The 12,570-nt window shown below is 39.3% G+C and overlaps 1 protein-coding gene across 9 annotated transcripts in view; it reads left to right on the forward strand.

The window, feature by feature from the left end:
* The window catches only part of KIZ (kizuna centrosomal protein), a 165,566-nt gene that overhangs the window by 61,757 nt on the left and 91,239 nt on the right, over positions 1-12,570 (forward strand). For all 9 annotated transcript variants that reach the window (XM_061587989.1, XM_061587990.1, XM_061587954.1 and 6 more), the window contains 3 exons: positions 2,702-3,329; positions 4,531-4,771; positions 9,046-9,180. In XM_061587989.1, the coding sequence (XP_061443973.1) occupies positions 2,702-3,329; positions 4,531-4,771; positions 9,046-9,180 (1,004 nt within the window). The remainder of the gene's footprint in view (positions 1-2,701; positions 3,330-4,530; positions 4,772-9,045; positions 9,181-12,570) is intronic.

Here is a 12,570-nt window from a genome sequence, read left to right on the forward strand (position 1 = left end):
GTAGTCACTTGTGACTATGTGTGAAACCCCCTCAGCTAGTCGATATTGTAATAAGCCAAAATGGGTAGCATCACTCCATTATTCAGAAAAGCCAACAGCATGCTTGTCCCTTCGGCTATAGCATTCATTAAGGAAAGCTTACTGGGCTGAAAGCTGGAAACAGATGATAACAGGATATGATTTTCATATTTAATGCATTCCTTGGAAGAGTATGTGTGCTGCAGATTGATAGAAGAATCAACTGCTACTTTACTAAAAGACTTTCTAGTTTGCCCTATAGCTACTGATGGAATCATTCAGCCAAGAAATTAACTTTCCTCCTTTTACCTGCTTTATGTATCAGCTAAGCAGGCTGTCTTGCTGCCAGTAAATGTTATTATGCATTTAACTGTTTGGTATTTAAGACTCTTATCAGGGAAGAAACAGAGGCAACACTATTTTGTGTGTGTGTGTTTAATAGTAGCAGGAAGGTTTTCATTTTTCTTTCTTCATTGCGTTAGCAGACGTTAATCTAAGTTTATAGATGTTTTTCCCTCGCTGTAGATTAAAAAGGTGGAGAAACCTTGAATTTAGGCCATTCTTCAAAATATACACACAGCAACGAGCCTCACAAACTTTGACCTATATATGCCTTCCACAGTGTATGAATTGCATTTGGTTCAGATATTTATGAAACGATATGGATAGGACTCTGAAATACTAATTTTTTCTGTGTTTTTAAAATATGGTTGGAAAGTATTTGTCCTTGAAGTTTTTGATCTTAAAGAAAAGTTCATTTCCTTGCAGCCCTACTTACATAAATACCTCACTATCAGAACGTCTAAAATACGTATAATAGCGCAGTTCTTTAGTACCCCCTGTGATAAGTTATTGTAATGGTTACCTCTTAATTTATTTACTTACTCTCTGTAAGTAAATTAAAAAAATAAATAGGTTATCATAACAGCTTATAATATAGGGGTCTGATAGTATAGTGGTATTCAGGAATATATTTGTGTTATTTTTAAAAGTTCTATCCGGCCTATTTCTTCAAAGAAACTCAAGGCAGCTTATCAAACATGAGTAAAAACAGATTTAACTAATATAATCCCTAAGGAACCCCAATATACACTCAAATTAATGTTAACTATATCAAATCCATTTAACAAATTCCAGCAGCACAACAACAAGGAGCTATGTACAGTTATGGCTGTAAGGAAATAATGACTGAGATCCAAACAGACCCATGTGTGAGTGGAATGAGCTTCTGCACATGGGTTAGTTTGGGGGTGAGGGGTTGGTAAATTCTCTCCCAAGCTACATTTATCTGTTCTGGAGCATTTTTTTCTGGGAGTGCAAGAGGTTGCAAGGTAGCTGGACAATTCCCTGTTTACATGGAAGTTTCATGCATGGCCTTTTGGAACATGGCAAATAATGTAACTTTTACAAAGGTTTAAATCCTGTCTCAAATGCATGGGGTGCTTTATAGTTAAATTTCAAAAGTGTAAAAATGGGGGAAATGGCTAAAAATAGAATTTCCTGTATTAATTCCATAATCTCAAAATAGCCAAGGCAACCCAGAGAACAACTGACAGTTCCCATGCAGTATGTGCTGAGAGGGAGGGTGGTATAATCTCTCTGCAGCTGTCAGTGCTCTGGCTGGTGGGTTGGGAATCACACTCTTTGGCTATCTTCTTGATGGTCTTCTTACTGGGAAGGGGTGTAGGCTCTTGTCAGCCATTGGTCCAGTCAGTGCCTGATGGATGGTGCCATGTTGTGCATTTTCATATAAATTAAACTGCACATGTCTAACCTCTTAGTAATAAACCTCAAAGTAGAACCCTGTTTTCAGAATGTTACAGAAAGTCATATATTACTTGAGTGTCTTCATGACTTAATACTAGGGAACAGTACTTCTACATTTAGGGTAGATGGTGGGCATGAAAAATTTGGAACAAGTCCCATTGAAATAAATGAAACTGGTGCAAGAACATAGCAATCTGTTTATTAAGTCTGTTAAAGCAGGATAACCTTTTGCACCCATCATTTAAATATTATTTATTTATTATTTGATTTATATCCCGCCTTTCCTCCCAGCAGGAGCCCAGGGCGGCAAACAAAAGCACTAAAAACACTTTAAAACATCGTAAAAACAAACCTTAAAATACATTAAAACAACTTTAAAAGCATTTTTTAAAAAAGCTTTAAAGAATCTTTAAAAAAGAGTTAAAAATATTGTGTGGAAGAAAAGGTTTTTTAAAAAAACGTATTAAAAAGCAATTCCAACACAGACGCAGATATATAAAAGCCAGTTTCCAATATTCTGTGACATTCTCACAATGTTCCATCTCACTTTAGTATGTCCATAAACTATCTGGAACTTAGTTGAGAATATGGTCAAACCTATCTGTCAACAAAATGGTAGAGCGCATGTTTTGCATACAGAAGACCCAAGGTTCAAAGTACTTGGTAGCGTGCAGAATTGTGTACTTGCATTTACAAAAGAGTGGTGTACAATTCACTGGGATGTTCTCCTTTGCTCTCCACTACATTACAGAGGGGTTTGCTTCCGGGTTGATTGTGCCTGTAAGAGAGCCTTTCAGGTGTGGGTGTATATTTACAATAGATAACACCTTGTTCTCCTAAACCCAAAGCATCATCTTTTAAAATCCCCATCTACAGCAACAAAAAAATTATTCTGATTTCAAACTGTGTTTCTCAGATGATGCCAGAAGCAAGACAGGCAGGAATTAACACCAGGACAGCCATGTCAAGAGGACTGTATCGCACAGCAACAATCTTTATGGGCCGCCAAATGTCAGCTGTCTCAAGCGTTGAAGAATTCAGTGCGCTGCAGAAATCTTCCGAGCTCACAAAGAGCTTTTCAATTTCTGACCCATATTCACGTAGACAACCATCACAGAGCAGTTATGTGACAGACAGCTGTGTAGTACGAACTAATAGTAATCTACAGCGCTCAAATAAGTCTGACAAAATAGATGAGAAGACATATCTACTGATGGGCGAGGAAATGCCAGTCACATCCAGTGTATCATATGAGAATGGAATAACTTGCGGTTTAACAGTAGAAAGCAAGACAAATAATTGCAGTAGTAATTTTGTGGAAAGCAAAATGTCTCCTGAACTTAACTCCCTGTTACATGGAAGATTAAGTCCAGAGAACAGAACCACCGATTTAAAAAGTGACAGTTCCTGCAAATCATTGGAAGAAATACTGACACATGAGCACTCTGTACAAAATGAACAAGGATCTAAACGGCCAATCTTATTGGTGTGTCACCCTGAGCAGCTTGTTTCTGGAAATGAGCAATCAAGAGCAAAATTCCCAGGTATAGTGATGATGTATGTAATGGGCTTGCTGGGAGGGGAAAATAGCTGTCCTTCTGTCTAGCTGGATTTTTACAATGGTACCCATCATTGCAATATCTACAGATGCAAAGGAAGTGCATTGTTATATACTAAGAATGACAAGGATGCAGTTGGGAACTTTAGCTTTCATTAAGTTTCATTTACTGCCTGAGCTACTATAGCAAGAATCCATGAAAGAGACCTGTGTCTTTTATTTACTCTCTCTTTGGGTACAACTTTCTAGATCTTTTTCTTGTTCTGGAATGGAGACATTTTTCCTATTATCGTCATTACTTTCCAAGGTATACAGGAGTGGGTAAGCATGTAACCTGATAACCCTTTTAAAGGGACAATTCAGCAGCAATACCCAGTTACTTGGCCTCTCCAAACACCTTATAGTTCCGCCTCCTCTAATCTTACTGTTTTATTCAGTCAAACTTGTTTCTATTTATCTGCTTATTCCATGATTTTTAAATTGGATTTTCATTGAATTTGTCAGTGCTATGACTGATCTAACTTCTTAAAGATAATGATTTAATGCTATTTGTTTAGAGATATCTAGCTTCAATCCTTGCAGATGTATTCCTCGTTATTTATTTATATTTATAGCCTTTTTTTAAAAGAAAAACTCAAAGTGGCTAATATAAGAAGTATAAATATACACATGGGTCATAATAGCCCAATGGAAGAGGCCTTGCGGTCTCATTCTTTGTTCTATAGGACAACTGACTGTTGATGGAATATACAAGGGTGGAAATTGACTCATGTAGGCAAACTGAAGAAATCCTCTTTTAGTATCTGCTTTTTCAGTGATTGGGGTTTACAATGCGAATAATTGTATTAATTGTATAGATTTCTAAAAGTTTCCTCTTTATACAGGCTGTGAGATGGTTTGTTTTTATCTTCTGCTTTTATACTTGGTAATGAAGATATCTGATAGGTTTGTGACATTATATTGTATTTATGTGTTTTACTTTCAGTGTTTTTTTAAATACATCATTTTAAACAAGCCAGTTACAACCTATGGTTATTATCCTTGCCATCTTGATGACGTCTTGGTTTTTGAATGTGTTGTAATTGTAATATAAACAAATGTTTTCAAATGTCAGTATTTGCTTTGTAATCCATTTCATGCGTAATTGTGGTTAATGTGGGAGAAATGCTGTTAAATTTCTATTACAGTTCTTGAGGATTGTCTGCCTCTGGATGAAAATGCACAGGAGGAAGAAGGTGAAAGTTTAGATAGAAGCAGTGACCTCACTGTTACTTTGAGCGAAGAGGAAGAAGAAATGAATCCATTAAAACTACAGCAAAGTTTAGAAGATATAGGCTCCAACACAATATATAATGAGAAAGAACATCCACTTTCACAGACATTGTGTCATATCTCAAGTGGAGGCTCATCTGTTAGTCTTGCAATAAGGTAAAACCAAACCATTAATTTCTTCATTCCTTTTAGTTGTCATTTGGAACTTTTTTTTTACTGATATTTTAGCTCAGGTTTGCACATCATCAGAAAAAGTTTTGCCACTTTGCCTTCTTCCTCACTGATCCTCAAGCTGTTTAACCTCATTTCCAGCAGCAAACCCCTGTCTTTGATGTCACCGTTTTCCACTGGTAGCAAACATGGTACCGTTAAGAGCATCTGATCTGCTGTTTCATTGCAGAGAGATGGCTGAAACAGTTCTGTTATCCTCCTGGGTTCTAGCATAGCATCATTATTCAGGGAACGCAGTGGTTTCTGGGCCTCACCTAATTACTTGTGTTTCTGGGTCTTTTCCTGGGCAATAGCCATATTCTCTCATTTCTGTTTGGGTCTCCAGTTACTCACGCCCCATCTTTCATGCCTATGCCCTGGGTGCCTTCCCAGTTTTTCCTAGGCCTCAAGCAAGTGGTAACACAACACATCCATCAGAACTCTGCCTTGTTTATTCTTAAATAGCCAGAAATACTCATTTTCTTTCTAAGTGCTAAATTTGAGAGGCTAGACATTTTAAGGCTCATTGGTATCACAATTCTTTACAGGTTGCACTACTCATTGTCCCTGTTCTTCCACCCTTCCCCCATTTTTCCCAGGCTGTATGTGATAAGATGGATCATTAGTTGCATACTCCTAATATACAGGCATACCCCACTTAACGTTGCTTCACTTACCGTCGCCTCGCTATAACGTGCATGCTCCATACGCCACCATACCCCGCTTAACGCGCTTCGCGCTTCGCAATTACGGACACTTAATGGCATGACGCCGCTGCCATCTAGTGGCGATTGCAGTGCAGTACATGCATTGATAATTAATTGCTTCACTTTAAGTACATTTTCACTTTACATACACGCTCCGGTCCCTTTGCGTATGTTAAAGCGGGGTATGCCTGTAATGTGATTATAGAAAAATTCAGGAGATATTAAGCATTTCACCTTTTGGTCTCAGTTAAACATTTTTTTCTCATGAGTCAGGTTACTATGCCTGATTTGTGTGTAAATGTAATTAATCATCTTTGCAAATTACATAGTTTTGTAATTAACTTGTAAATAACCTCTGTGAAGGAAAAAAGACATATAATCAGCCTTTATTGTAAATGAAGTTTTTGTGTTTAGTTCAAGTGGTATGTTATAAATAATGGAGTCAAGTTATACACGTTTTTATACTTTTCTGTATTTTATATCTAGACTAGTCCCTCACCCCAAAATAAAACTATTTAAGGCTTCTTTCCTATGCACAAATAGGATTTTTAAATCCCACTGGATTTAATAGGACTTAAGCAGCCTAACAATGCAATTGATTGCTGTTTAATATTTTAGCCATCTTCATTGTGCCATCACAGTGCATGTATTTTCAATTCATCTACTGGTTTTAGTACATAATGGTACACCCAGATTTCCATACACTCACAAATTTAATTTTGTGCTCTGACCTTCCTACATAATGTCTCTATAGTGCCATCTTGTAGTTATCCACCTATTGCTGTTATTGATGCTTCAGGCCTCCAATATCGAGCACAAGTACTTAGGCAGGTATGGGGTAGTGCATGGAATTATGAAATGTGCTGTGTGTCAATACCGTTGAACTGGAGGCAAACTGGAGGCTTGTCCTACACTTTGTCAGTTCCCATAACTAACCTGTGCTTCATTTAGAGCCTTTAAAAGTCCAGCCTCTCGGATTTAGCACTTAGGAAGATAATGAGTATTTCAAGCTCATGTTTAAGAAGGAACAAGGCAGAGACCTTTTGCTTGTGCTGCTTCAGCTGCATTCAAGAGGACTTAGCACAGATGGATTGTGCATTACAAAATGTAACACATAACTCAAGCTGTCAGCTTAATCAGACTGTTTCCAGGAAGCAACCTGTAAAAGAGAAAGTCCCCTTGTTTGCTGACCCCTGATCCATAGCCTGCTGCATCATGTCATCCATTTTACTTTTCTTTATTTATGTGTCCCTTCCTGCCCCTCCTTTTTATTAATGTATTCCCTTCAAGTGGCACCCTGGAAAGACCACCCAGAGGGAGGAGCACAATAGGGAACGAGCTAGCTGAAATAGAGATTTTGTAAGACTTCAGCGCAATGAAAAGCATTGTTAAACTGCCTGTGTGTTCTCACTGGCTCAATGTGTATTAACTCTAAACTTGAAAACTTCACTCCCACACCATCTTCATTTTCCACTGTTCTTAGTCACTATTGTGGAAGTGCACCGCAGTAGTGTTTAGCAACTTGGAAGAATATTTTACAGCTTTGTGTGGATATATATGTTAAAACTGTAGATATTTCAAAAACCTTGCTAAGTCTATCGAATGTTATTGTTGAATGTTTATAGGTCAGCTGTGTGTTTGTTTTGTGGAGTTCTGTTGTTGAATGTAGAAACAAAACAGGTGGTCTGAAATAAAAATCTGAATAGCTATTTACACCTCTGTAAAAGGATTAGCCGTGGCCCATTGTCAAAATGCTTAAACCTTAATTTGCATCTTTATAGAGGTATCGCTTTACTACAGTCCCTTCGGTTATGTTTTGTACCTGTTGGGAGCGACTTTGTCCATTTATATAGGTGCAGGATTTTTAAAAATACAATAATGTTTGAGTACTGTTAAATTAGAAAGGACTAAATGCTCAGTTGTTTGAGCTATAGTTTGCAACTCAGTGCTTTGTTGTTCAAACTTGCATTTGAGATGTATTCAGTCCCTGCTGTAATCAAGATGTACAATTTCCTGTTTCAAAAAGGAAAACAGGGAAATACACTAAATGGTTTAGCAAAAACGGCTTATGATTTCTAATAATCAAATCAGGACAACTTTTGCTGCCAGATATGTGGTTTCTACAATTCTAGGTTATATAATCCTGAGGCCAGAATCAGTGATGTGGGCTTTCTGGTAAATTTCCATGCCAGCTGGGGCTGATGGGAGTTGTAGTCTGAAGCACCTGGAGAGTACCAGGTTGAGAAAGCCTGCTGAAATGTGTAGGTCCTGCCCATGGGCTTCCTATAGACAACTGGTTGGCCATTGTGGAAACAGGATGCTGGACTAGATGGACTTTGGCCTGATCCAGCAGGGTTTTTCTTATGTTCTTAGTAGGGATACTAAGTATGTGCGATTACATCTTCACACTGCGAGTTTCCCAGTCTGTGCTCTGCTTCATTGGCTGCTGCTTGTAGGGGATAGGAGGCAATGTCATCTCATACATTGGGTGTCTCTAGATGTTACAGGAAAGAGAAGAGATAGAACTCTTCTGTTCAGTAGCAGTCCTGCCTCTGCTACAACAACTAGAAGATGTTTAAGATAGGGCCTCATAAGGTCTGTTGTATTGTTCTATGGTCCTATTCTTAATGTTTTAAATTGTCTTAGTATCTTAAGTGTATGTTTCATGGATTTAATGTCACAAATAGTTTAATTCTATTTTAATTGTATATTTTTGTATGTTTTTTTACCTATGTGTAGTTTTTATTTGTAAGCCGCCTTGAGTTCCAGTTTTGGAAAAAGGGTGGGGTAAAAATAAAGATTCATTCATTCATTCATTCATTCATTCATTCATTCATTCATGATACGTACAATATTTGTTGTACAACAAAAAATTGGATGCTTTGAGGTTTGACAACTTAAAAATGGTTTTCATACAGTATTCTTTATTGTAGATGCTCTACAGTTCAGAAAACGAGAGCTGCACCAATCCATGCAACCAAAAAATCTAAAGGTGCTGTAGAAGATGTGTATGTGTGTAGGTTAGAAAATGGTGTGATCCTTTCCCATCTTTCCTGCTGTTTTTCAAATGCGCTACCATACAACAATATAAAAGTATATGTTAAAATTAAGTACTCCCATTGCCATTTTATACAATGTACTCAGTGGTGTGGACACACAAGGCAGTATATTATTTTTAAAAACATGTTTATATTAGCTCATAGAGTTTTGAAAATCTGTTTCTTAAGGGCAAAATTAGACATGACAGAGGCAACTGCATTGTTTATGTGTACCCCATTCATGTATAAAGTAGAGAAAGGGATATGGCCTACTTCCTTCCATCAAAAGGGGGAGGAGGAAGATTCACTTAATTTTTTAGTGTAAGAAACAGACCCCACCTTCTGCTTTATACACAAATAGGTCACATAAATCAGCAAATGTGACACCCTCCCCATTTACTTTTGTGTGCCCACTTTGGTTTTTGTTGTGAATATTTTATCAGGTTGTAAACAGCATTTGTTTCTATTTCTGCAGAAAATCTTTGTCATGTGAAGGATTTGCTCACGTCTTGACATTCATAGAACACTTTGTGGCCACAGCAGATCCTGTATGCCTGACGTTGTACCAGAGCAAAGCTGTGAATGCAATGGAACTGGAGACTGTTATAAGGTTCAATGACTATTTTCATTTAAATGGGAGATGGTAATAGTGATACTGTCTGTTTGCCTAGTTTGCTAGTTTTAGTAACTGTGTTTAGCTCAAGTTGTATCCCCTTTATAAGTGCCCTGGATTGCTCTCATCTAGGTTGGGTCTGCATAGAAGAATCATGTAAATGGAAACAATGAGATTTGTGTTGTACATGAAACATGCTATTTGGGGGAGCATTCACATAGCTTTTGCTGGAGGAAGGGAGACATTCACAAAGTTTGCCCCTGCCATGTACATCAGGGTACATATAAAGGAGGCTTAAGTGCGTGGGACTTTTATACACAGCTGTTCTGCACAGAGCTTGGAAAAGTTACTTTTTTGAACTACAGCTCCCATCAGCCTAATCCAGTGGCCATGTTACCTAGGGCTGATGGGAGTTGTAGTTCAAAAAAGTAACTTTTCCAAGCTCTGGTTCTGCAGTATGTGAAATGGTTTTCTTGTCTTCTTTTTGTTTGCTGTTTTGGAGGGTAAGAGTGTTTTGTTTTAAGCTGGAATAGGATGGGAGGTTAGGGACTGTGTGTGGCACCCTCTCCCCAAAAAACTTTGGAGGCTGAAGCATATTGAGTGACCCCCTAATATTTAAGATAAGCAATGCAACTCAATACCCAATGTCACTGTCCACGTAGGTTTTTTTGGAAATTTCTCCCAGAGGGGTACGGGAAGATAAACAAAACAAACATGAATGCGGACGGAATTGACATGACTATTTCTACACAGGAGTCACACCCATCTCTTTCCCTCATTCTCCCTCTTTCTGCCATCCAGTAAAGAGGGCCTTATTTCTCCCCTATGTATGGCTCAATCAATTTCAAAAAGGAATGTTGGACTGTGATAATTTCATTTTCTACAGTGGTAGGAGACTATCTTAATCTGGGTTGCTCCTCCTGCTCAATCCAGAAGGCAGGACATAGGCCTGCTTACACCCTGTGTAGGAGAGATCACCCCTTCCCCTGGTTCAGGATGGAATCCAGCTTCAAACACCCAGCCTAATCTTTTACTGTACTAACCTGAATAAATAGGGGAGGAAAAAGAAAAGATTGAGACCACAGAAGAAAAAGACATTCTGAACCTCAACAGTAACATGAAAAACATTAAACCAATCCATAGCAACACTATCCTCTATAACACTGTTCTTCAACCTTGGGGCCCCAGATGTTGTTGGACTACAACTCCCATTATTTTTGCCCACTGGCTAAGCTGGCTGGGGATGATGGGAGTTATAGACTGACAACATCTGGGGACCCAGGTTTAAAGAACACTGCTCTACAAAATGGGTAGGATAGCCTCCTATCACCACTGAAAAGGAACTTATCACTGGTAAATCTAATGTTCCTTCTTCCCTAGAGTAGAGGAGGATATCCTGATTAGGGATGTCCATAAGATGAAATCTAGACTCCTGTTTGTTTGTTTTTTAATTATTTTACAAGATTTATATACCAGTTAATTAAAAAAAACCCACCACTTTATGGCGAGTGGATCTATGCCTAAACAACTTGATGAAGTGCCATTCTGCTGAAGACTACCTTTGCCGAAACAAATGTGTTCAACCTATAGTGGTGTACAAAGTAGGACGCCAAAGCCCATGTAGCAGCCGTGTAAATCTCCACCAATGAAGCATTGATGCCAAAGGCTGCAGAGATCGCAGCACTTTTAGTGGAGTGGGCTGTAATCTCCTCAGGAACAGGAGCAACGTTGACCACACAGCATACGGTAGTACAAGTCTTGATCCATTAGGAGATCCTGGACACCTTCTTCTCCATGGTTGCCTGATGAAAAAAGGAGGACTTGGAACGAAAAAAACTCCCTGGTGCATTTCAGATAGAGTTTAATGGTTCTACAGACTTCTAACAAGTGCCACTTGTGCCAGTTGCAGTGCATGAAGTAGGGTGCCACCACAGCTGCCACTTGCCAGGACTCATGGCCACTGCTAATACTGACCCAGTGCTTCCCCTGCTGCTGTCCTGCCCTTCCTCATCCCGGTCCCAAGAAGAGGCAACACTGCTGTAGCCGTAAGGATGACACAGCAGCGGTGCCCCAATTTCATGCAGACTGAGATGTGCGCCCCCTATACAGTTCTGAAGACCACTGATCCATTGTGGAAAGGTTCCAATAGCAAACTCGTGTAACCTTCCCATGACTTGGGTGTTCAGTGAATTGTGTTTGCTGTGATGGCCATGCTGCTGACTGGCTGAGCTGTTCCTGGCAAGAATCTGAGGTTGGGATTGCTGCCATCTGGGCTGAGATCTGAACCTGCTCCAATAGATTCTGGAATCTCTGCCTTCCTGGCCCTGAAAGGGCTGCCTAAAGGGATGAAAGGAACTATTCCCACTCTGCTTTTATCCCCTCTGGACCACCATCTTTTTATCCTCATCAAGAGCCTTGCCAAGTAGTTTGCCCCCTTTTAAACAGAGTGGCTGTTGGATTAAATTTGGACTAATCCAGCCAGGACCCTGCCAGGAGTCTTATACACCATAAAGGCACATTCTCAGCCAGTTTCTTAATACCCTGTCTGATCTTAAGATTGGTTGTGGGACCTCTGTGTAGTTTCTTCAACCAAAGGATAGAAGCCATGGCAAATATGAAAGCCTTGACAGCCATACAAGATGCGTCATGGAACTTTTCACAATTGTTATCATTGGAGTTTTTTAAAACCTCATCTCCACCCCTGGGTACCACTTCCCCAAACAACAAAGCTGCCACAGGAGCATCATGAGAGGCCTGCAGCTTTCCCATAATTGTTTTAGGCAGCATGCAGAATATCCTTAAAAAGGCCTCATTTGGCTTGGATAGCCTTGGGTTTACCCCATTCAGTCTGCAAGTCATCCTCAGAGGTGTCAGGAAAAGGAAAAAGGTTTGCCTGGTAAAAACAGGGTGTGTAGGTGCTTCCAGATGGGCAGGGCTGTGGAGTCGGTATGCCAGACCTTCGACTCCGACTCCTCTATTTTTCTACTGTCCGACTCCGACTCCTTCATAAATGGCAAATGTATATTAACTAGTAATAACAAATTTACTGTAGTAAAATGGTAGCATAAGGCATTTCATCACCACCATGTGAATCCAGAGCTTGGAAAAGTTACTTTTTTGAACTACAACTCCCACGAGCCCAATCCGTGGGGCTGATATACATTTGCCATTTATGAAGGAGTCGGAATCGGAGTCGGTACAGTTCTACCGACTCTGACTCCACCCAAAATTGCTCCCGACTCCAACTCCACAGCCCTGCAGACGGAGGCTTATATATTGTTCACAGTTCGTTCAGATTTGAATTTTTCTGTGTGTGCATTTGGCATGTTAGCTTCCACACAATTCTTGTGGGATTTTCTTTTAGTCATGGTTATTCATTTCTGTTCT

This window comes from Rhineura floridana, chromosome 1, assembly GCF_030035675.1.
Source record: "Rhineura floridana isolate rRhiFlo1 chromosome 1, rRhiFlo1.hap2, whole genome shotgun sequence".
NCBI classification, from domain to species: domain Eukaryota; kingdom Metazoa; phylum Chordata; class Lepidosauria; order Squamata; family Rhineuridae; genus Rhineura; species Rhineura floridana.